Source organism: Prionailurus bengalensis, chromosome D4 (assembly GCF_016509475.1).
Source record: "Prionailurus bengalensis isolate Pbe53 chromosome D4, Fcat_Pben_1.1_paternal_pri, whole genome shotgun sequence".
Classification (NCBI taxonomy): domain Eukaryota; kingdom Metazoa; phylum Chordata; class Mammalia; order Carnivora; family Felidae; genus Prionailurus; species Prionailurus bengalensis.
In genome coordinates, this window is record NC_057359.1 from 72,681,745 (window position 1) to 72,708,634 (window position 26,890).

General features: G+C 36.3%; 1 protein-coding gene across 6 annotated transcripts in view; it reads right to left on the minus strand.

The window, feature by feature from the left end:
• Positions 1 to 26,890, minus strand: part of PTBP3 (polypyrimidine tract binding protein 3) — a 121,479-nt gene that overhangs the window by 45,708 nt on the left and 48,881 nt on the right. For 4 of the 6 annotated variants that reach the window (XM_043566339.1, XM_043566338.1, XM_043566342.1 and 1 more), the window contains 3 exons: positions 14,085 to 14,254; positions 10,527 to 10,673; positions 642 to 806 (listed from right to left, as the gene is read on the minus strand). In XM_043566339.1, coding sequence (XP_043422274.1) covers positions 642 to 806; positions 10,527 to 10,673; positions 14,085 to 14,254 — 482 coding nt within the window. The remainder of the gene's footprint in view (positions 1 to 641; positions 807 to 10,526; positions 10,674 to 14,084; positions 14,255 to 26,890) is intronic. The other 2 variants (XM_043566341.1, XM_043566340.1) reach the window with 1 other exon arrangement.

The window sequence follows — 26,890 nt, forward strand, 5'->3', positions numbered from 1 at the left end:
TTGACCATCAGTCAGTATTTAACATGATACTTCCATTTTATACATGAAGAGTTACCACATACTTTCCTTTCAGAGTTTCTAAAATGAAAATACTCAAATGTAAGAAAGAGTTAATAGAATAACTACTATCAGTGTGTTTTTAATAGGATTCTATGCTTTGTTCATTTTCATGCTTATGTATTTTTAAAAAACAATTTCTTACATACCCTTTTATATCAAGTATTTAAGTTAGAAAAATGAAGCTATAGAAAAGTTATCTCTGGGCGCCTAGGTGGCTCAGCTGATTGAGCGTCCAACTTCGCTCAGGTCATGATATCACAGCTCACGAGTTCGGGCACTGCATCGGGCTCTATGCAGACAGCTTAGAGCCGGGAGCCTGCTTCAGATTCTGTGTCTCCCTCTCTCTCTGTTCCCCCCACTTGTGTTCTCTCTCCCTCTCTCTTTCTCTCAAAATAAACATTAAAAAAAATGATCTCTAATAGATACTATTTCCTACATAAAACAGGATGCTTAAGGTTATTATTATTTAAACATATATACCAGCCAAAATAAAAAAAAAAAAAAAAAAAAGAAAGTTAAGATATAAACATCAAAAGCTACAGAGGTCACATTTGCCTCTTAAGAGTGTTGTTCCACTTTACCTGATGAAGAACTTCCAGAGTAACAGGGTAAAAGAGGTTTTCAATAATTATTCGGAGCACAGGGCTCTGCCCAGGTATGACTGTGCCTTCATTGGTAGGAGCTCCAGGAAGGGCCAGGCTTCCTGACTGGACAGCGCTGACAGCCTGCAGTGCAGCTTGGGCTCTCTATAAAACAATCCAAAATAAGGAAAAAAATACATATCTACTTTCTCTAGATGCACATATCCTAAATTTGTAATCAGTTAAGATTCAAAAGACTAGCTTTCTTATCACAATGACACAATATTTAAGAAAGGTACTTAAAGTTACTTGAAGAAATGAAAAAAACACATGGCAAAAAAAAAAAAAGAGGAAAATGTGGAGATGATTTTTATTTCCTAATTTTTAAATAACAGAAAAAAAAAGTGAAAGTAACATTAAAGATGACTTAAAAACCACTCAAGTCCCTCTTCTTTTTCCCTCCCTGAACCAATGAGTTCTAAAACCTTTGGGTGGCATATGATAGATGCAAATATGGAGCTAAGGTGGTTTAGAGGGGGTTAGGAATGCATCCCTATAGGAAGGCATCCTGGCATAAGCATCAGAGCCTGAGCGATGAGGACAGCATCTACACAATAGGCTGCCTGGCAAGGGCAAACTTGAGCCCAAACAAGCTAAGAAAGGTATCTAGTGTGGGGGTGGTTCAGTGCTAGACATCAAACCTGAGGAATATGAAAAGGGTAAGAAATGCATCCAGAAGAGAATAGCCTGGCAGGACTGTTAGAGCCCAAGGAGAGTTAGGAAAGGGTCCACATGGTGTGAACCAATGTAGTGAAGACAGTCCAAGCAGGGTGAAGAGGAGGTCCATGAAGGCCTGACCAGGGTAAGAAGGTAATTCAATGGTGGGGCAGCCTAAAATAGGATGTAAGAACCCAAGCAGGGGCAGGCAGACAAGCTTTTATTTTTTTTTAGCAAGAAGACAGTATTTACTTATAATAGAACATTTACGGAGCACTAATTGCAGGTATCATTCTATGCATTCACTATACAACTCTCTTTAATTCTCACAACAATTTACGAGACATGTATTATTACATTTTTTTCAGATGAGAAAACCGAGTCTGAGATGGGTTAAATGGTTTGTCTGGAGTCACACAGAAGACTGTAAACAGTGGTACTTAAACACTTGATGAAAATCTGAAAATGTCTCAAACACAATTCTGAACCCCACTTCTGTCAAACTCCTGGAAACGTCTCCTATTTTTATTGTTCTTGTTGTTGTTATTGAATTACAGTTGATGTACAATGTTATATTAGTTTCAGGTGTACACCATTGTGATTTGAAAATTCTATATATTGCTCAATACTTACCACAAATGCAGTCACCATCTGCCACCATACAACACTAGTACAATATTATTGACTATATTCCCTATGCTGTACTTTTTATCTACATGACATTTATAACTGGGAGTCTGCACTTCTTAATACCTTTCACCTATTTTGCCAAACCCTCCTCCCTACCACCTTCCTGTGTGGCAACCACTAGTTTGCTCTGTGTATTTAAGAATTTGTTTTTTGTTTTTAACTTATTTTCTAGATTCCACATATAAGTAAATCACATATTTGTCTTTCTCTGTCTGATTTATTTCACTTAGCATAATACCCTCTAGGTAGATCCATATTGTTGCAAATGGCAAGATTTCATTCAGCAGATGAGTTTCGAAATAGCATGCTCCACTAAAAAGACCAGAGTGCCCTAAAACAAGTCGAGTTCCAGAGCTGGAGCAAAGACAGTACAAAATGAGTAACTTTTTTGTTTCTTTGGTTTTTTTTTTTGTTTGTTTGTTTTTACTAGGATGCAAAGAACTGTTCAAATATTTATGGAAACATGCCAAAAGATAGAAGACAGCTTCTTGAAGGGGCTCCCAGTGGCCAAATATAGGACAGTTTGAGAATCAAAACAGTGATTGTAACAAATAACAACCCATCAAATAAAACAGGAAACCTTAAATCCATACTGGTATAAGTTAACAGTTGGTAAGAAGTATATATATATACTGCTTTAAAGTACCTTCCCCCAAAATATTCCTCTTTCCTCCTTTGTAAGTCATAACTTTACAGTGGAGAAGCCAAACGTGAGCCTCATCAAGGAATCTAAGAGCACAACATCAGTAATGCAACAAACTGAAATTATGTGCCACCTGATATGATGCAATGAGAAAAAAAGGACATTACTTCTACGATGTTCCTGTCAAACTATATACACTGAATGTAATCACAAGGCAATACCAGATAAACTCAAATTGAGGGAAATCAAGACGACAGACTGCCTATAATTATCCAAAGTGTCAAATCAAGGTCATGAAAGTCAAAAACTGAGGAACTGTTTCAGACTAAAGAACACTAAAAGATGTGACTTCTAAACAGATCATGTGATTCTAAATAATGTTTGTTTTGCTCTAACAAACATTACTGGGATGATAGGCAAAACTTGAATGGGGACTGAGGACTGAATGTCAATTTCCTAATTTTGACCTCTATATTTTGGTTGTGTAGGAAAATGTCCTTGCTTATAGGAAATGCACACTAAAATATTGGACAATGAAGACCGATCAGGTAAGCAACTTATTCATAAATGCCTGAAGAAATCAAAACTTGTATTGTATCTGTAACTCTTTCAATTTTATGACTGCCTCAAAATTTAAAACCATTATTTAGAAAATGAAGTGGGTGAAGGAAGGAAAATTTAAGGGAAAAAAGCATGGTTAATGATTAATGAAATCAAATGCAAGTTTTCATCAATCTCTTTGTTCCATTCTCATCATTCCTTAAGAATGGTGATAATTAGTCTGTGCCACAAAATGAAAAAAAATCACCACTTTTTTACATATTATATTCACTTCCAATTTTAAATTAACATTTCTTGTGTTTTGCTTTTATTATTATTTTTTTCAACTTTTTTTTTTTTTTTTTTTTTGGGACAGAGAGAGACAGAGCATGAACGGGGGAGGGGCAGAGAGAGAGGGAGACACAGAATCGGAAACAGGCTCCAGGCTCCGAGCCATCAGCCCAGAGCCTGACGCGGGCTCGAACTCATGGACCGCGAGATCGTGACCTGGCTGAAGTCGGACGCTTAACCGACTGCGCCACCCAGGCGCCCCGTATTATTTTAATTTTTAGTTTATTATATCATCTCTCTAATGTGAGACATTATGCTATGACAAATAACATTAAAAGAAGAATCTTTCTGAAGACTGGCTTTTAACTTTGTGTATGCTTAATAGATGAACTTCCACTTTTTTTTTTAAAAGTTTATTATTTATTTTGAGAGAGACAGCAAGAGGGAGAAGGAGAGAGAGAATCCCAAGCAGGCTCCACACCAGAAGCACAGAGCCTGATGGGGATCTGGAACCCATGAACCATGAGATCATGACCTAAGCTGAAACCTGGAGTCAGACACTTAACCCACTGACTCACCCAGATGCCCCAGAACAACTTCCACTTTTATGCTTATATGCAACTCCTCTTTTATACTTTTTACCAGCATTTTTAGGCCATATAGATTTTTATGTATCAGGTAATATTCAAACTGCCCAACATTCAGTTTCTAAAACATCATTATCTTTGAGAACAATGTATGCGTAATTATTTGAAAATTTTATATCATTTGTTTTCAAAACTGTGCTCTTATAAAAACAGCCATGTGTATGGAATACTGAGCATCCCAAGCCTGCCTCAAAAACAGCAGTTTATCTCATATATTTTACACTGGGATCCCCAGTAAGTGTTTATTTGGAAAATGGGTTCCATTGTTTTCAAGTTTGAAAACTGATTCAGACTTCCACTTTGAGTCTATAATTAGCAGAAGGTGTGGGTCAATTAATAATTAATTTTAAAAAGACCCAGAAGGTAGAATTAGCAGACAAGAACATGTGGGACTCGAACTCATGACCCCAAGATCAAGAGTTACATGCTCTTCTGACTGAGCCAGCCAGGTACCCCTAAATTTTTCATTTTTAAATTTATTTAAATTTAGCCACATGTAGCCAGCAGCTACCATACCAAACATAACTCTAGAACGTCTAGGCAAAGACTTCAACATAGAGAAGTTCTAAATGGAATAATGGTTCTTTTTTTCTTAGATCAGGAGGATTAAATCTTTACAAAACTAAGCCTGCACAACCAAAAGTAAACTTAACCTTGCTGACTTTACTTCATTATGCCATCAATCATTCTACCAATCCTTTTTATTAAACAACTCTACACATATGCTTCCTGCTACTGATATTACTATTTTTATCATAGCTCCTCTTCCTTCACTCATCCTTTTTGGCATGGGGGGGGGGGTACCACAACAAAGAAATAGGAGAAGCCACGGTACCTATTGTGCTAATCATTCTAGAGTTCTCAACATATTCTGCATTAGTATTTCACAGAGGACTGAGTACAAAGGTCTCTGAGCAGCAGGCATGCAAGAAATGCTTTTGACAATAAAAACCTGAGAAAATAACACCTGAAGACAGATTTATTTAATAAATAACTCTGTAGTTTCCATTTTTAATTAGACAAAACATTCAAGTAAAAAAAAATAAAATTGAGGCACACTCTCCACAGAGGGCAACAGAAAAGTTGGGGGTGGGAGAAAATGAGAAATATTTTCTTAATATAAAGAGATTATTTCACATAGAAGATTTATGTTCTGTGTATTTGATGCTACAAATTATGAGGCAGCAGAATTCCTACTATGGGAGATAATTTTTAAAATGTTTTCTAAACAAACACGCTGGAATAGTTTAATAACTTAATAAAGGAAACAGCAGTAGCATGACTGGAAATGCAAGTATTTCATCAAGGTGAGGGGAGGACAAATAGACTTCATATAAAATTTAAACATGTCTGGATAATGTGAAAAAGACATTTCTAAAATTGAGATAGAAATGAATGTACAATAAAATGCACAGACCTTAAGTGTAGAGTTAGATGATTTTTTAAGAAAACATTTTTAGGCAAAATCTTTCCATGGTTATCTCTGCAGATTTATAAATGTCCACCCACAAGGTAAAAAAACAAAATAAAACAAAACTGTCTATACCCTAATGATGGTTATTAATAAAACCATTTCTCAAATGCTGTACCTCAAAATACAATCTAAATTTTTTAGCTATAATTTTAGTTTACATATTTTTTAAGCTTATTTATTTTGAGAGAGACAGAGAAAGCACAAGTGGGGGAGGGGCAAAGAGAGAGGGAGACAGAGAATCCCAAGCAGGCTCTGCACTGTCAGCTTGGAGCCTGATGTGGGGCTAGAACTCACTAAACCACAGGATCATGACCTGAGCCAAAACCAAGAGTTGGATGCTTAACTGACTGAGCCATCCAGGTGCCCCAACTATAATTTTAGTTTAAATAAAAAGATAAAGATTCTTGAAGGGCTCCTCAGTTGGTTGAGCAGCTGACTCTTGATTTCAGCTCAGGTCATGATCCCAGGCTGAGCTCTGTGCAGAGTGCGAAGCTTGCTTAAGATATTCTCTCTCTCTCTCTCTCTCTCGCTCTCGCTCTCTCCCTCCCTCCCTCCCTCCATCCCTTCCTCCCTCCCTTTGCACTTCTCCCCTGCTTGTGTTCTCTCTCAAATAAATAAATTTTAAAAATTATTTGATATTCACCTGACCCTCTCTGGCAAGTATGTCCATAGGCTGGAAAAGAAGTTATGTGCATGTTTTGGGTTACCTTGTTATTCAGAGAATAAAAGATAATGAAATAGTAATTTATCAGTTTCCCAGGGCTGTCAGAAAAAAAAAAAGACATTTGGTACATTTTATATATGCAAACAAGTACCTTAAATTCTGACTTCAACTTTGGTGTAGGACTTTGAATAAAAGAAAAACTATTATATTTTATCAAACATCAATGTATAAAAATTGCACAAAAATAACAAAATGGAAAGGGTACTAGGAAGAAATCAAGGCTATCGAAGAATTAACTAGGTCATTTCAGCTGGCTTTGGTTGCCAAGCAACTGGAATGCCTCACAGTTTCTCTTTAGAATAATCCAGTCTTTAAGAGTTTTATTAAATTGTTTATTCCTTGTTCAAGACTTATTCTAACATATTTAGGAATCACACTAATAAGAAAACTGCCATGACTTACATGAATGAAAATTTAAAACTCTAGTGAAAGACAGGAGTCAAAATACATCCTCCTCAAAAGAATCATAGAACAATATAAATAGGTTATCTCAAATTAATCTATAAAATCAACCCAATTCCAATTGTGGTTTTTTTTTGGGGGGGGGGTAGAAGTTATCTAAATAATTATATATGGAGACATAAGTAAAATACAATAGCTAATTAATGTCTGAAAAAAGAGTATAAAAGAGGGCTTTGCCCTACAAAATATTAATACTGGAGACATTAGCTCTAGGGACATGAAAACAGGAATGGAACAGAAGTGAATACAAAAGGTAGTCTGGATTAGACATGGAGTGCACACCATGTGAGTAACACAGACATAGGGTATATCAGAGCCAGGCAAGCAGAATGTGTATGCATGTCTAAGAAGGGTATACATGCATGTTTTTTTTTTTTTTTAACGTTTATTTATTTTTGAGACAGAGAGAGACAGAGCATGAATGGGGGAGGGGCAGAGAGAGAGGGAGACACAGAATCAGAAGCAGGCTCCAGGCTCTGAGCCATCAGCCCAGAGCCCGACGCGGGGCTCGAACTCACGGACCGCGAGATGGTGACCTGAGCTGAAGTCGGACGCTTAACCGACTGAGCCACCCAGGCGCCCCAACATGCATGTTTTAAGTAGATACAGCAAATGTACAGAAAACTAGAACATGACAAAGAACAAGTTTCACATAAGTAGATAATAAATGGGTTATTCAAAAAAACGATAAAGGAGAAACTGGTCAATGGGAGTTAAAAAAGAGATCAAAGCCTACCCTCACTCCCCACCTCCAAAATATTTCTAATAAAACAAAAATTTAAACATTTAAATAAAAACAACTAAAACATAAAAATATGAGAAGAAAACACAGGTAAAAAAAATTAAAAAAAAAATTTTTAATGTTTATTTATTTTTGAGGCAGAGAGAGACAGAGCATGAATGGGGGAGGGTCAGAGAGAGAGGGAGATACAGAATCTGAAACAGGCTCCAGGCTCTGAGCTGTCAGCACAGAGCCCGACGCGGGGCTCGAACTCACGGACCACGAGATCACAACCTGAGCCGAAGTCGGACGCCTAACCGACTGAGCCACCCAGGCACCCCAAAAACAATTTTTTTAATGTTGGTATACTAGGTCCTGATGAGCATGGTATCAAAATCAGAAACCATAATACAATCTTAAGAGATTTGAGTATTGTGTAAAAATATTTTTAAAACCACATTCGTAGACAAAACTCAGAGACAGAAAGTAGACTGTGGTTGCCAGAGGCTAGGGGGGCAGAAGAATGCAGAATTAGCGTTTAGGGCATAGAATTTCAATTTGGGAAGGTGAAAGAATTTATTTTTTTAAGTTTATTTACTTATTTTGAGAGAGAGAGAGAGAGAGAGAGAGAGACAGAGACAGAGACAGAGAGAGAAGGAGGAAGGGGAGAGGGAGAGAGTGTGAGAGAGAATCCCAAGCAGGCTCTGCACTGTCAGCACAGAGCTCAAAGCAGGGCTTAATCTCACAAACCATGAGATCATGACCTGGTGTCCCAAGGTGAAAGAATTCTGGAGAAAGATGGTGGTGATGGATTGCACAATATGAATGTACTTAATGCTGCTCGGCAATTACAAATGGTCAAAATGGTAAATTTTATATGTAATTTACCACAGTGTTAAAAATGGGGAAAAAGACTGCATCAACAGAAATCACTATACTTTATAAGTTATCAAATAAATATTAAGTAAACAATAAGATATGATTTCATCCTCTAATAAAGATGACAGGAAAACTGCTTGCTTACACATATGAGTGGCACCCTAAGCTGGAACATATTCTTTAAAAAAAGCAATCATGTGGGGCACCTGGGTGGCTCAATCAGTTAAGTGACTGACTTTGGCTCAGGTCATGATCTCACCATTCATTAATTCAAGCCCCCCATTGGGCTTTCTGCTGTCAGCACAGAGCCCACTACGGGTCCTCTTTCTCCCTGTCTCTCTGCCCACCCCCACCCCCCACACTTCCACACATACCCTCTCCCTCTAAAATAACATTAAAAAAAGCAATCATGAAACGTATATCAAAATATAAAATAAGCATATGCTTAGTCCCAGCAATTTCACTGCCACAAATGTTAACTAGTAAGAAAATGTTGCAAGTGTGATAGGATATGTAAGAATGTTGCTACAGTGCTATTTCTAAAAAGTGTAAAATTGGAAACAATTTCAATGTCTATCAACAAGACATTGGATAGATTATGGCTGTCTTATAGAAGGGAGTATTATGCATTCACTTAAAAACTGTGAAGTAATTCTGCCTTTATAGCCATCAAAAAATATCCATGACACATTATAAATAAAAAATATGAGCTTTCAAAACATTAGGATTCCACTTATGTAAAATTATATACACAGATAATAATACACCTGGATAGAGAAGGAATACACACCAAACTGTTAGCAAATGTTAATTAGTTGTCTCTGGACAACTGTGTTGTTGTTGTTGTCATTTTTACTTTTCTGGACTATTTGAATGTTTTACCATGAGAATGGATGCTATTTAGAATTTTGAAGTCAATTTTTCATTTACAAAAGTCTACACTATTTAAAAATGTCTAACAGGGGCGCCTGGGTGGCACAGTCGGTTAAGCATCTGACTTCAGCCAGGTCACGATCCCGCGGTCTGTGGGTTCGAGCCCCGCGTCGGGCTCTGGGCTGATGGCTCAGAGCCTGGAGCCTGTTTCCGATTCTGTGTCTCCCTCTCTCTCTGCCCTTCCCCCGTTCGTGCTCTGTCTCTCTCTGTCCCAAAAATAAATAAACGTTGAAAAAAAAAATTTAAAATAAAAATGTCTAACATCTCATTTACTAAGTTTATATAGGTTATTATATGCCACTAATATCTCTTAGAACAAGCTAAGGATTATGCACAGAAAAAGTCTTTGTTTTAAAAATGTGGAAAACTAATTTAAATTCAGTAGCTTGCACTATAATGACTTTCAGCACAGAATCAAAGGGCTGGAGGAGTTCTTTTACCTAGAGCAAGACTATAGGGCCCAAACATGCTCATAACATAATAAAAAAACCTCTTTCTTGCTTTGTGGATCAATTTTTCTTACCCTTAAGTAACTTCAGATTACTATTTTAGCTACTACAAATCAACCTGGAGAGACACAAAAGATGAACTATAGTCAATATGAACTATATCAAAATAAAAACTGAAAAATGAGATTAGAGACGTTGATATTCTACATTCCACATTCACCTAGAAGAGTCAAAAACCATTTAATGAACATATCTATACAAATTCTTATTAACATCTTAAATGTTAACATCAAATAGACGTGGCACTGAAATTCTTAATGCCTTTGTTATATATTCTAAGTATTGTATAAAAAGTTCCTTTTGGACTTGAAATTTTAAGAGATAAGAATGTAAGTTTTTCTCTTACTCGTGAAAAAGGTTTCAAGGGCAAACTAAATTTCTGCCATTTCTGCAGTCAAATGCTCTGCCTCTGAGCTATACCCCCAGTATCTGTCATTTCTAGCACCGCAACTTCAAACGTATTTCTAAATGGCACTACTTAAGCCTTCAGGTAAGAATTTACATACATGATCTTTACTAATAAAGCATCCTAACAGGAAGGAACATGATTTTTTCCTCTCTGAGAAATAGAAAATTAATCTTAAGCTATTATACCATGTATTCTTGTAGCTTTTTTTTTTTTGTAGCTAATTTTTTAAATGCTTTCAATACTTACAGCTTGATTAGGTAGATTGTCAGTCTTAAGTTCTCTGTGATTGGAATACTGAATAAAAACAGGCTGGCTTCGAAGGTGAGGAGTAACAGGAGTGTAGTAATTCACCATAGTAACAGCAGCTTCCTCAGAAGCCATTTCTAAGAAAGCCTGTAATAAACACAAGAAAGTAAAGTGAAAGCTCATGTTTTTGAAAGACAGCTAAGAACTATGAAAAAACTCTTGCTTCAAAGTGTACCACTGATGTTAAATGAAAATACATATGAAAAGTCGAGCTCAATAAAGGATTTGGGACTGGGAAATTGCCAGTTGAATAAATGATTTCATGTGGTTTTTGGTTTTCCTCTTTTTTCTCTTTCTTCTAAAATCTAGAAATAATTAAAAAGGTGAAAATAAAGGTGAGCATCAGTACTGTAAAATGGATGCTTTCAGGGGTTAGAATTTAATAGTTCTTTCCTAAATAAGAACTTCTCCAAGATGGGGCATAATGATTTGCTCTTTCACCTTTTAATGAAATAGCTGTTTATGATACACTTAAGTTTATGATACAATTAAATGCAGAATTCAGGTGTAAAGGCTCAATTGTTCAAGTTAGGGAAATGGGATAACATCTTTCCTACATTAAGTCAATATTGATTTGAATCATTCAAGTGACTGTTTCTGAGATCTGTGTTAAAAAATACAAGGCAACAAGCCCAAAATGAAGTCACCTGTACTAAGCCCGACTAAGCCCACATCACCAAACCAGGAGTTAATACCTAACAATTATAGTTTCAACCTCTCCCAAGATTAGAATCTTAAACCAGTTCATCTGGAATTACTTGGTCAGCACTAGTGAGGTTATCTGCCTGACAGACCCCAACCATTCCCTAAAGGAAGATGACCTTGCCTCAAACAACTCACTCTACTAGTAACTTCCTTGTCCCACCCTATTCTGCCTACAGAAGCCTTTCATTATGCACTGCTCTTCACAGCTCCTTTCTATCTGCTGGATGAAATGCTACCCAATTCACGAATCCTTGAATAAAGCCAATAAAATCTTTAAAATTTACTCAACTGAATTCATCTTTTAACACCTGTAATCATTGTACGAATATTAGATATCTGGAAAATAACACAGGAAGAGCTGAGATCAGAAAAGGCTCCTTGAGATCTATGTCTTATTCCACACATGGCTTCTTCCAGCTGTAAGAACTCCTGAAACTTCCGTGAGAGGTTCTGCCACCCATCATAATGGTTAGTTACGAAGATGAAATACTAACCATTCTGAGCCCTCAGAACTACCTATAATGAACATCTCAAATTAAAAATGTATAGGAAGAACTCCTGATCCAAGTCCATGCAAATTTCTAGTTTGATAACTCAATTCTTTTTTACTACAACAGAGCATGTAATTAGCAAGTGTACAGTAACCACTTCAAATTATATATAAAACACAATTTATAAAAATATGTTTATTAACAAAATTTCCTGAACATAGGAAATGGCAAATATCTGTAAGTCAAACTATTTATTTGTTTATAGTTATCTTACTAAGTGTTTCTATTTGGCAAATATTCCAGTAAAGGAATATTAACCTGACAAATGTTAAATGTGATGCTTAACTGTATCCATCAAATGTCACAAATGAACCAATTAAATGCTTTAATTAACAACATTCTATGAAGTAGTAATGTTAGCCACACCACAATAGATCAAATATCATTAATTAACTGATCCTCAATAAACAAATAAATTCTACTATCTTCAAGAAATGTACTTTAAAACCATTATCTGTATTAGTAATATGCTTTTACTAATTTTTCTAAGGAAGATAAAAATGATCAAGGTAACCAAAAAGCAATAGCAACATTTCCTGTCTGGTTTTTAATCACCTTTTGAACAAAGAATATATAAACTTTTTGCTAATAATATTCACTATATAGAGGGAGAGAATCTTTCTGAAAACCCCTTCATAAATGCAAAGAACTAAACTCAATGTCTAACATTAGTTACACAAAGGAAAAGCTAAACAGTATCTTTGGAATACATGATTATTGTTACAGAAAATTTTTCTTGAAAGTATATACAACCTAAAAATTCATACATAAAAAGAACTTTTTCCACATGGACCCCAGTAGGAATTACTTAGGTTTTTCTAAAGTATCCAAAGAAATCAATTTTCATAATAAGGGGTGGAAAAAAAAAATCCCAGAAGTCATTAACCACAGAAAGGCTGGCGAAAATATCCCGTATGCTGCCCTCAACACTCCCACCTCTAAGCGCCATCAGAAAGATTACAGCTACAAGTAGTTCTAATGACTCACATCACTCTCTTGCTAAAGTATATAACAAAATATTTTCTAAACATGATTTATGACTGAAAGATAAGCAATTAACACAACAGCACTGCAGATAAATAATAAACCCAGAACCAACAGCAGAGACAAAAACAAATTGTGACGTTGCTGCCCCTCACAACCATCTAACAGAATATACAGGATACACTGCATGAAACATGACAATGTACATGATACACATACACGATACATCTCACAGCCATTAGACTTGGCCATGTTGGCTCTTTTAAAACCACCCAAACCATATATTCTCAGTAGTGGCAACTGAGTTAAAATAAAGATCCAGGCACATGTAAGATTTCCAGAAGATGTAAGATAAATGTGTAAACATACAAGAGCTAAATACTAAAACATGTTATTTAGCCTCTCCAGATTTAAATAACCTCATCCGAATTAAACAGGAATGTTAGTTTCACTAAAGGGCCAGAATCAGACATGATAATCTCTTTCATGTCCAAACACATACCAATCTGTTTATAAATATATTTGTTTCTTAAACTTATTTACAAAAGTGTAAGAACATAGGGTCTTATCACAATGTACTACACAATGTTTAGGGCTTAAAGCTGTTGTCTTCTTCTTACCAGCAATGCTCAGTTTAAAAGATTTTCAGGACAACCAAAGACTGGGAAAGAACTAAAGAATTCATCCTAATGGGGTCTGAGTTGGAACAAAAAAGCAGGTGATTGCTCAAATCAACATAACAAGTATTATATTTTTGTCATGGTCACCACAAAAGCAAGTTTCCTTATTCATCTTAAGAAAAACCTATTAACTTCTGAAATGAAGAACCTCTAACAATCTCTTTTGAATTATTAAAGAAGTTATATATTAATTCTAAACTAAAATATACTACACATTTCTATACAGATTTTGGAAAACTTATCCTTTAACTATCAAATGAGGCATAATTTATATCCTCTCTGTGTCTTGGTCTTCTGATAATCACAGGGTATTTTCATAAACTATTTTGTAATTAAGAATATACAATTTTTTTGTTCAGGAAGAAAAGGACAAGTCATTGAAAAAGAGATAATCCTATGTCCTGTGTTAATATTTTTGTTTGTTGCTTCCTGTCATACATAAAATTCTATTTAAAAAACTACTTTATGTAAATAAAATGAAATTTAGAAAATACAGAAAAGTTCAAGAAAATAAAAGTCATCTTTAACACTAGTACCCAGAGATAATCACTGTGGTTCAATCTTTAAATATTACATACCTGGCTCTTTCCTTTCAACATCAAAAGATTAGTTACTTTGCCAAATGGTAGACCTAATGATATGACCTCTGCTTCGGTGACATCACTTGGAATTTTGCGAAGATGGAGAACACGAGAAGGCGAACAGGGAGGTCTATCTCCTTTAAATTTCTTGTTGTCATTCCCATTAGCTAAAAAAATATAAGATTTTTTCAAATTACTGAAACTAATTTAGGTTGACATACTACATTAACCCTATTGTCACATTTCATCTCCAACAGTTTTACTTTTTGAAATTCAGGGAAACTCTAGGGCTGATCAGAGATAAGGACAGTGGAAAACCATCCACTTTCAATGAATGGGTGTTTTTGGTTTTTCATGGCAAGTATTAAATTTTTTAAAAATTGAAGTCTGATTTTTAATTTCAAGGAAAAGTATTGGATAAATAAATTAATATAGAGAGGGATCAAATTCCTCTAAACAACCATTGTGAATGGAGAATAATGTTTATAATGTCTTTAATGTATTTTTAAAGATATTCTGCTAACTTGTTCCCGTGCTAAATAAGTAAATATGAACAATTAACTTTCAGGAAAGACTATAAAAGAAATTTTATATTTACCACATCCTGAGGGGATTTGGATTTGAGCTGTATCATTATGAAAATTAAGTTTATTTCTCAGGCATTATGTAGTTTTTACTAATCTATTTATAAAGTGTTTTTTTAGAAGCTAAATTGCAGTTTCCTAAGACAATCTTATTCCTTATCATGTAACAGTAGGTCTTAACATAAGCATCTTATTAGAAATGCAAATCTTCAGCCCCACCTCAGACCTACTAAATCAGAACCTAAGGGGTGGCACCCAGCAACCTGTATTTTAACAAGCCCTCCAGATGATTTTGATGCAATCTGAAGTTTGAGAAGACTGCTGCACAATAAAGAAATCCATTATCCCAGTTACAGCTAGATATTACTTAAATTCTTTTGTTTTAACACTGACAATAACTAGAATTGATAACCTTGTAATGAATACTCAAATTTATGTACATAAGATTCAGAAATGTTTTTCCTTGGAAAAAAAGCACCATATAAGACTGAATGCAAATTATCTGAAAGCCCTGTTTCATTACAGTGTGTGTGTGTGTGTGTGTGTGTGTGTGTGTGTGTGTGTGTGTGTGTAAATGCTAAACAGTACCATACTTAGCGCTATTAGGAGGAAAATACAATCTTTCCAAATGTCTTAAATTGTCATTTTTCCAAACATTAATGGAACTTTGCAATCAGATGTCTATGGCTATAAATAAATGAGGACCACATAAAAATTATATGGCCATATTGTGTCCCCATATCTGTGGCATAGAAGTCAACTTGCTTTCAAGTGAGTAGCTTGACTTAATACCCAAATCAGCACTCACTCCCAATTCTCTGTTCATGAATGCAGGCAGCATCCTACCCAGACACCAAATACTACTGATTCCTTCAGGTCCTTAGTGGTCTGTACCTGTATATAACAAATGCCTAGTGAGACTGTGGAAAATAGGCAGTTAAATATTTATTGCAAATTAATCTGTGAGTCAAGAGATTTCTTCTCTCAACCACCCAGAAATATTGATTTTTCCCTCCAAAATCACTAATTACATTTTTCATGTCCATTCACAATGTCACTAAGTTCACCTATGATCATTTCCACTTCTACTCTACCTCCCTCTAGCCTCAGTCCCTCCTCCACCCCCACTCAGATTCAACATCCTATCGACCGACCACACTATCCTGCTCTAAACACGCTGACCAGCTTGCAACCACCTGAAATGTCCCTTAGTTTCTAGTTTTCACACTGTTTTCACTTATACTACCTCATTTGAGTACACAAATAAAAATATACTGAGTTAAATATTAACAGGTGAAGAGACAGAAGTTCAGAAACTAAATGATTTTGTACACAGCTAGCAAGTGAAAACGTCATTCAAACTGAAGTTTAAAGGTAATTTTTTTTTTTAGCACAAACATCTCAAAATGTCTTACCATTCCTAGAAAAAAGCAAGCCACCTGACATGGACATACATTTTGAAAGTATGTGCAGATTTATGTGGATTATAATGACAACTGTCATTAAATTAGAACACTAATCATCACGTCCTAAACAGGAGTGAAAGCTAGGCATGGAGTATGCCCTTTTGCACCCTCCTTTGCCTCGATGGCAAGATAGCACTACCACCATCTTGTGCCTTCTTAACTAGCACAAGGTGTTAAAGACTGGAAAAACCTCCTAGATGCAAGGAGATTTTATCAGTTGACCCAGAATATTCCAAAAACAAATGGAAGAACACTGAAAAGGCTGCTCCTGAGCAGGGGAGTGGCAGAGAAAAAGGGACAGTGAGAATCCCAAGTAGGTGCTGAGCTGTCAGCGCAGAGCCCCTTGTGGGGCTCAAACTCACAAACTATGAGATCATGACCTGAGCTGAAACAAACAGTCCACACTTAACGGACTGAGCCACCCAGGCACCCTGAGGTGGTTTCTTTAACAGAGGTTTTCATCATCTCTGTAAAACTGTGTAAGCAAAAATGAATGCCCGCACATGCTATGTGAACTCGTGTTGTACTATCAAATAAAGACCTATGGTAACAAATTAAAAAAAATTTTTTTTCAATGTTTATTTAGTTTTGAGAAAGAGACAGACAGAGACAGAGCACAAACGGAGGAGGGGCAGAGAGAGAGGGAGACACAGAATCCGAAGCAGGGTCCAGGCTCCACCGAGCTGTCAGCAGAGAGTCTGATGAGGGGTTCAGATTCACAGACCACAAGATCATGACCTGAGCCAAAGTCAGACACTTAACCGACTGAGACACCCAGGCACCCCTGATGACAAATTTTATCAAGAGATACTTAATTATAAAAACCCAGCATTTTAGGTTGTTAATTGTTCTGAATTATAAAAGTGCCTGAGCAATGTTAAGAGCATGGGCTATTAAATCAGACATCCTGTTCTAGCAAGTTACCTGAAATAGCTGAGCCTCAAATTCTTTTCCAGTAAAATGAGCGTAACAGGGTTATTTTGAAAAGTAAATTAGGTAACATATTTAAATACAAGGTGTAATGCCTAGCACATAGTAATCAATAATATGTCACGATTTTCTTAAGAAAGATTTTTATCTAGAAGTGATAATCTTTCTACTTTTTTGGTATTAAAATGATGATTATAGGTAACAATGATTTCTTTCTCTTATAAGTGCTTACTTTGGAAAATTTAAGACACTGTCCAAATTAACTAAAAATTTAATTATTCTATGAAAGCTAAAAATCTAAGAATGACCCCAGAAAAGGTGATAGCCAAAGACTCGATAAATATAATAATCTGAAAATGGAAAATACATAAGCAAATATATGGCATCATTTAATAAAAGTCAACAGAAAACAAGGAAATTCTAATGTATTAAACACGTAACTTTGAAGAATTGTTCTCTGTACAAAAAAATAACATGAGACTTTCCAAAATTTTTATTATAAAAATCAGCATTCAAAATACTTCACTTGTAAAAATTTCATATTTTACTGAATGATACACTGAAAATTACTGAATACTTGCTACATATTAGGTTCCAAAGAGAGTAAGTAGGTTTTTATTTTTTTCAATGTTTATTTATTTATTTTTGAGACAGTGTGCAAGCAGGGGAGGGGGAGAGTGAGAGCGAGAAGAGAGACACAGAGAGAGAATCCCAAGCAGGCTCGGTCCATGCTGTCAGTGCAGAGCCCAAAGTGGTGCTTGAACCCATGAACTATGAGATCCTAAGTAGAAGTCAGATGCTTAACCTACTGAGCCACCCAGGTGCCCTGAAAGAAGCTTTTTAAAATTCATGTATTTCCATCTCAAAATTGGAGAAATCCACCAGGAAAACTATCCTAGAAATCTGGATCTTTTTTAAAATGCAACTTTAATAGGATATACTTTATCTATCTGTTTATTAAAAAAAAATTTTTTAATGTTTATTTTTGAGCAGGGGAGGGGGCAGAGAGAGAGGGAGACACAGAATCTGAAGCAGGCTCCAGGCTCTGAGCTGCCAGCACAGGGCCCGACACTAGGCTCGAACCAGAGGACTGTGAGATCATGACCTGAGCCGAAGTCAGACGTTTCACCGACTAAGCCACCCAGGCGTCCCTAGGGTATACTTTAGATACAATAAAATCTATGTAACATTTTAAATGCAAAGTTTGACAACTTTTGACAAATGTATATACCCATTATGACCACAAAAATCAGGATACACAACTTTTCCATCATCCTCAAAAGTTCCCTGGTGTTCCTTTGTAGTCAGTCCTCCCTCTAAGACTCTCACCTCCTCAAGCTATACGGCTATCATTTGACATTACCACAGTGTCTTCATAACTATAGATTTACAAAAAAAAAAAAAAAAACAAAAAAACAAAAACAAAAAACTATAGCTTTACAGCAATTCTTTTTAAGTTTGTTTATTTATTTATTTTGAGAGAGAAAGAAAGCGCAAGTGCAGGAAGGGCAGAGGGAGGGGGGGGGGAAAGAGAATCCCAAGCAGGCTTCATCCACACTGTCAGTGCAGAGCCGATGCAGGGCTTGAACCCAAGAATCGTGAGATCACAACCTGGGTCGAAGTCAGACACTTAACCTACTGAACCAGGCGCAGCAGCAATTTTTTTTTTTAAGTTTGTTTTTTTTTAGTAATCTCTATACCCAAAGTGGGACTTGCATTCACGACCCCAAGACTCAGTGGCATGCTGTTCTAAGCCAGCCAGGAGCTCCTTTACAGCAATTCTTGAAATCAGGTATTTAACTGGGGAGAATTCATGTCATAGTAATTTTGAGTCATCTAAAACATACACATCATTATTTCTCTCTGCATTTATTTACGCCTTCTTTAATTTCCCTTAACGTCCTGTGGTTTTCAGTGTAATGGTCTTGCACGTATTGGTATGCTGACCCTATACTCTGCAACCATGCTAAATTCTTTAGAGTTTTCTACATAATACAGTTTTATTGCTTACTTTCCAACATGTGATGCTTTTTATTTCTTACTCTAGTTTTATTGAGCTGGCTAGGACTTCTTGTACAAAGATGAATAGAAATAATGAGAGTGAACATTACTTCCATTACTGTGGATTTCAGGGGACATGACTGTCTTACACCATTAAGTATATTGTTTGCTGTAGCTTCACACATTTAGTAGGGTAAGCAGGTTCCCTTCTATTCCTGGCTGAGGTCTTATTTGGCCAAAGGTCTTATTTATCATGAATAAAAGTCAAAGTTGAATTTTAAATGCCTTCTCAGGACATATTAAGATGATCATAAAGTTTTTCTCTTTATTCTGTTAATAGAGTATATTGTACTAATTTTCTAAAGTTAAACCACTTTGTATTCTTGGAATAAATCTGACTTGGTCATGATATATGACCTCCTCTCCATGTATATATATATATATTTATATTTACATATATATATAAAATATACACACACACATATAGCTGAATTTGATTTAATACCTTCTAAATATATTTGGGTCCATTTTCATGAGAGATATTAATCTGTAATTTTATTTTCCCTCTTGTATCAAGGGTAATACTAACTTCATAAAAATAAATTCGAAAGTGTTTTTTTAAATTTCTTTTCATTTTATTTATTTGAGAGAAAGAGCACATGTGAGAGAATGGAGGAGAGGGGCAGAGGGAAAGAGAGAACCTTAAGCAGGCCCCGAGCTCAGCACGGAACCCAATGTGGGGCTCAATCTCTCGACCCTGGGATCATGACCTGAGCTGAAATCAGGAGCTGGACGCTCAGCAGACTGAGCCACCCAGGAACCCCAAAAGTGTTGTCTTCTATATTCTGAAGGAGTTTGTGTAGCACTGGTACGGTTTCTTCCTTTAAAAAAACCACTGGGTCTTAAATTAAAAAAAAAAAATTATGTTTATTTATTTTCAGAGAGAGAAGGGCAGGTGGCAGGGGGGAGTGAGCAAGGGAGGGGTGAGTAGGGGAGAGGCAGTGTGGAGCCTGACGCAGAACTTGAACTCAGGAACCACGAGATCATGCCCTGAGCCAAAATCAAGAGTCAGACACTTAACCAACTGAGGCGCCCAGGCATCCCTGGGTCTTAACTTTTTAATTATCAATTTGATTTTTAAAACAAGTATACGGGTTATTTGGGTTTTCTAGTCATTTTGTACCAGTTATGATACTCTGTATTTTTCAAGGAATTTGTCCACTTCATCTACATTGAATGAATGCCTATTCATTCATTTTATTGGCTTAAAATTGTTCATAATATTTCCTTAATATCTGTCTTAGCCTGCTTAGGATACTGTAACAAAATATAGACAGGGTCATTTAACAATAGAAATTTACTTTCTCATACTTCTGGAGATTAAAAGTCCAAAATTAAGGTACTAGCAATGTCACTTTTGAATAAGGACTCTTTTCCTGGCTTAAAGACAAGCTAGCTTTTCAGTGTCCTCACATAGCAGAGGTGGAGGCAAGAGCAAACTCTCTAATATCTCTTCTGATAGGACACTAATCCCATTGTGAAGGCCCCACAATGGGCCCAACTCCCAAGGCCCCATCTCCACATACCATCACAATGGGGGTGGGGTTTAAACAAATTACTAACAGATGTTGGTAATTTCTGTCTTCTCTCATTTTTTGGCCTACCTAGAGGTTTATCAATTTTATTGACCTATACAAAAAGAACTATTGGTTTCATTAATTTTTCTCTACTGTTTTCTATGCCCTTAATTTATGCTCCTATATTTAATATTTTCTTCCTTTAAACCTGGAGGTTTAACTTGTTTTTCTTATACTATGCTTAGAAGCTTAGATGATTTATTTTACACTTTTCTAATGTAAACAAAGCTGTAAATTCCTACTTCTAAAAACAGTTCTTGCTGAACCCTTCAAAGTTTAGTAAATTGTTTTTGTTTTAATTCACCTCAAAATATTTTCTAATTTCCCTTGTGACTTATCTGATTCATGGGTTAAATGTTAATTTTTAAATAAATAACTGGAAAATTTTCCCCCATATACTTGAGGATTATGCGTTTTTGATTTCTAATATAATTTTAAAGAGAATGAACTATAAATAATTTTAATGCATTCACTTTGAGACTTGTTTTAGGATGCACATATAGCCTATCTTGGTGATTATGTCATGTGAACTTCCAAAAAAGCATATTCTGATGGTGTTGCAGAAACTACTCCACTGTCAATTAAAATAAGTTGGTTGTTAGTGTTGAAAACATCTATATTAGGAGATCTACAAACTTTTTCTTAAAGGGCTACATAAATAATTTAGACTTTGTGAGTCATACAATCTCTGCTGCATCTATTCACCTCTACAGTGGTAGCATGAAAGCAGCCATATGGACAGAAATAAAAGAGTGTGCCTCCACTGAAATAAAGTTTTATGAATAAACGTCAAAATTAGTACCTCATATAAGCTTCAGGTATCTCAGAATATTGTTCTTTGTTTTATTTTTTCACAATTTAAAAATGTAAAAATCAGTCTTAGGTCACAGGAAATATAAACCCTTGTCCTGTGTCCTAACTGATTTTCTGTTTACTATGCTATCAATTACTGAGACAGAGATTTTGAAATCTCCAGCTATAATTGTGAATTTGCCTATTCCTCTGTTTAGTTCTATTAGCTTTTACTTTATATACCTTGAAGCTCTGTAACTAGGTAAATATACAGGTATATCCAAGATACGTATACTTATCAAGAAATACAAATAAATACAATGGACTACAAAATGATAAATAATGAATAAATATGAAATACACACACACACACACACACACACACACACACACACACACAAAACAGTACAAAGAAAGCCAAGAAACAAAGGAAGAAAAATAACAAAGAATAAATGGGACAAATAGAAAACAAATAGCAAGATGATAGACTTAAAACTAACCATGTCACATAACTATATTAAGTGGAAATGACATAAAGATTCCAAATACAAGGCAGAGTTCATCAGTCTAATAAAAGCAAGACTCAATTATGTGATGTGAAGAAGAAATCCATTTTTTAAAAATTTTATTTTAAAGTAATCTCTACACCCAATATGGAGCTTGAACTCAAAACCCTGTGAAAAAGAGTCACATGCTCTACCGACTGAGCCAGCCAGGTGCCCCAGAAGAAATGCATTTAAATATAAAAATCTCACATTCAAAGTAAGAGGAATGGAAAAAGATAAATATGTAAACACTAATCATAATAAAATGCAGTGGCTGTACTACTATCAGACAAAGTAGACTTCAGGAAAAGGAATATTACTGGGGATAGACATTTCATAGTAATAAAAGAATCAATTTATCAAGAAAACATAATATGTCATGCATACATGTACTGCATGCATACATGCAAACATACTGGGGGCGCCTGGGTGGTTCAGTCGGTTAGGCGTCCGACCCCGGCTCAGGTCACGATCTCATGGTTCGTGGGTTTGAGCCCCGCATCGGGCTCTGTGCTGACAGCTCAGAGCCTGGAGCCTGCTTTGGATTCTGTGTCTCCCTTTCACTCTGCCCCTCTCCCGCTCATGCTCTGTCTCTCTCTCCTTCAAAAGTAAGTAAAAACATTAAAAAAAACAACAACAACATATACCGGACACATAAAAGGCAGACGATCTTTTTAATTGGAATATTTACACTTTGTTTACTTTTGTTTAAGTGACTGCTCTGGGGCTAAATCAATATGCATCTTTAACTTTCCAAGGTCTACCTTTAAATGATATCACCTAGGTACAACGTAAGAACTTTTCAAAGCATAGGTCTATTTCCCTCATCATAACCTTTATGTTACTGTCATATTTTAGTTTTCACATATGCTATAACCCCCAAAATTTATCTCCCTTATCTTGCTTTAAATAGTCAATTATCTTTTTTTCTTTTTGCATCAGGTTTTTGTACACTGAACGTATCTTACAGACCTTTCCATAGACAGCATTCCATACCTTTTTTCTCTTTCTTTTCTTTTTAAACTAGGGTAAAATCACATAAGAAAATTCACTACCTTAACCATTTTTTTTTTTTTTAGATTTTATTTATTTATTTATTTATTTTGGTAATCTCTACACACAACATGAGGTTCAAATTTACAATCCTGAGATCAAGAGTCACATGCTCTACCAACTGAGTCAGTCAGGTGCCCTTAACCATTTTTAAATGCAGAATTCAGTAGTGTTAAATACATTCTTAATGTTGTGCAACTATCACCACCATCCATTTCAATAACTCTTTTCATCACGCAAACTGAAATTCTATACTCATTAAACAGTAACTCCCTAATTTCCCTCTTCTTCCAGCCCCTGGCAACCACCATTCTACTTGCTGCCTCTAGGACTTTGAGTACCCTCATTTCCTTTTGTGCATATTCTACAGCTAATTTCTTTGTGGTTACCATGGGGATTACATTAACATCCTCAAGTTATAACATTCTAATCTGACTTTATACCAGCTTATCTTCACTAATATGCAAAAACTCTGCTCCTTTACACCTGTCCCCATACCCTTCTGTTGTTGACGCCACCATATTATATCCTTATACACTGTGTGCCCCAAAACACAAACTAATTCTTTTACATGTGTTAGTCTCCTAAGTTACATGGAAAAACAAATGTGGAGCTACAAACAAGTCACATGCTTTGAGATTAAGAACTCCTTAAAAAAGGCAGTCTCTTTTTAAAGACCTGTACTTTAGGTCTTTAACTATAAACTATAAACTATAGAACTATAAAACTATAAAACGCTGATGAAAGAAATGGAAGACAACACAAAGAAATGGAAAGACATTCCATGCTCACAGACTGGAATACGGTTAAAATGTCTACACTACCCAAAGCAATCTACACATTTAATACAACCCCTATCAAAATAACAAGAGCAGTTTTGATAGAACTACAACAAACAATCTCACAAAAGACCCTGAACAGCCAAAGCAATCTTGGAAAAGCAAAAGCAAAGCTGGAGGAATTGTAATTCCAGACTTTAAGTTACATTACAAAGCTGTAGTAATGAAACCACTATAGTACTGGCTCAAAAATTAGACACACAGATCAATGGAACAGAAGAGATAATGCAGGGGGCAGTTGAGCCTCCAACTCTTGATTTAGGCTCAGGTCATGATCCGAGGATTGTGGCACTGAGCCCCGTATCAGGCTCTACACTGAGCTTGGAGCCTGCTTAGGACTCTGACTCTGACTCTCTCTCTCTTCCCCCTCCCTCTTAAAAAAGAGAAAAGAAAAAAAGGAGAGAAAATCCAGAAATAAACCCACAATTATATAGTCAATTCATCTTTGACAAAGCAGGAAAGAATATCCAATGAGGACAAAAAGTCTCTTCAACAAATGGTGTTGAAAAACTGGACAGCAACATGAAAAAGAACGAAACTGGACTACTTTCTTAAACCATACACAAAAATAAAGTCAAAATGGATTAATGACCTAAATGTGAGGTCTGAAACCATAAAAATCCTAGAACAGAACAGGGACAGTAACTTCTTGGATACTGGCCCTAGCAACTTCTTTCTAGATGTCAACCGAGGCATGGGAAACAAAAAACAAAAACTATTTGGACTACAGCAAAATTAAGTTTCTGCAAAGTGAAGGAAACAGTCAACAAAAATAAAAGGCAATCTACAGAATGGGAGAAGAGACTTGTAAAAAGCATATCTGACAAGGGGTTAGTATCCAAAACACATAAAGAACTTATAGAAGCGCCTGGGTGGCTTAGTCAGTTGGTTAAGCATCTGACTTTGGCTCAGGTCATGATCTCAGGGTTCTTGAGTTCAAGTCAAGCATCGGACTTTTTGCTGTCAGCACAGAGCCCACTTTGGATGTCTATCCTGCTCTCTCTCTCTGCCTCTCCCCCTCTCGTGCTGGTGTTCTCTCTCAAAAATAAATATTAAAAATAAATAACTTACAACACTCAACACCCAAAAAACCCACAAATAACCCAATTAAAAAATGGGTAGATGGGGCGCCTGGGTGGCGCAGTCGGTTAAGCGTCCGACTTCAGCCAGGTCACGATCTTGCGGTCCGTGAGTTCGAGCCCCGCGTCAGGCTCTGGGCTGATGGCTCAGAGTCTGGAGCCTGTTTCCGATTCTGTGTCTCCCTCTCTCTCTGCCCCTCCCCCGTTCATGCTCTGTCTCTCTCTGTCCCAAAAATAAATAAACGTTGAAAAAAAAAAAAAATTAAAAAAAAAAAAATGGGTAGAAAACATGAACAGACATTTTTCCAAAGAAGACATCCAGATGCCTAACAGACGCACGAAAAGATGCTCATCATCACTTACCAACAGGGAAATGCAAATCAAAACTATAGTGAGACATCACCTCACATCTGTCAGAATGGCTAAAATCAATAACACAAGAATGAAGAGGTATTGGTGAGAATGTGGAGAAAAAGGAACCCTTGTACACCACTGGTGGGAATGCAAACTGGTGCAGCCACGCTGGAAAACCATATGGAGGTTCCTCAAAAAGTTAAAAGCAGAACTACCTTATGATCCCACAATCACACTAGTGAGTATTTACCCAAGGAATACAAAAACATTAATTCAAAGGGATATATGTACCCCTATGTGTTTAAAAAAATTTTTTTAAATGTTTATTTATTTTTGAGAGAGACAGAGTAGGAGCAGACAGGGAAAAAGCAGAGAGAGAGAAACACACAATATCCAAAGCAGGCTCCAGCACAGAGCCCGACGCAGGGCTTGAACCCACGAACCATGAGATCATGATCTGAGCCGAAGTCGAACACTCAACTGACTGAGCCACCCAGGCGTCCCCTGCACCCCTATGTTTATAGCAGCACTAATTCAAAGGGATACATGTGGCCTGTATGTTTATAGCGGCACTATTCACAATATCAAAGATATAGAAGCAGCCTTAGTGTCCATCAATAAATAAATGGATAAAGAATATGTGGTATATAGGAGCACCAGGGTGGCTCAGTTGATTAAGTGTCCAACTTCAGCTCAGGTCATGATCTCACAGTTTGTGAGTTCAAGCCCTGAGTCAGGCTCTGTGCTGAACCTCAGAGCCTGAAACCTGCTTCGGATTCTGTGTCTCCCCCTCTCTCTGCCCCTCCCCCACTTGCGCTCAGTCTTTCTCTCTGTCTCAAAAATAAATAAACATTAAAAAAAAGAATATGTGGTATATATACATCTTCTGTATATATGTATATAGGTATATGTATGTATGTGTACACACACACACCAAATATTATTCAGCTATAAAAAAGAATGAAGTCTTGCCATTTGCACTGACATGGATGTAGGCAGAGAGTATTATGCTAAATGAAATAAGTCCATTAGAGAATGACAAATACCATACGATTTTACTCATATGTGGAATTTAAGAAACATATGTGGAACTAAGAGCAAAAGGAAAAAAAAGTGAGAGAGAAACCAAGAGACAGACTCTTTTTTTTTTTTTTTTTTTTTTTTTACAGTCTTGACGTCTTTTATTTTTTTTACATTTATCGCGCCATGAATTCATAGGGAATGGGTTCGAACAGCTCAGGCTCCTTTCCATTGGTTCTCACAAAGTGTGCTTCTCTGGGTGGGGCAGGCTGGCGCTTCAGTTGAACCCAAGTACCTTTCTCCTTGGCTTCCTTCTTTTTCTGATCATTTTCCTTCACACGCTTCAGGAAGCTGTCTTGGCTCTTTGAGTGCTTAATGTGCTCGATACGTACATTAATTCTCTTAGCAAGAATCTTGCCCTTGTTTGTTTACGACAATGCCATTAGCATGATGGGTAACACTGTAGACTCTTCCGTGGTAACATTTGTCGGGCATTCCTTTTT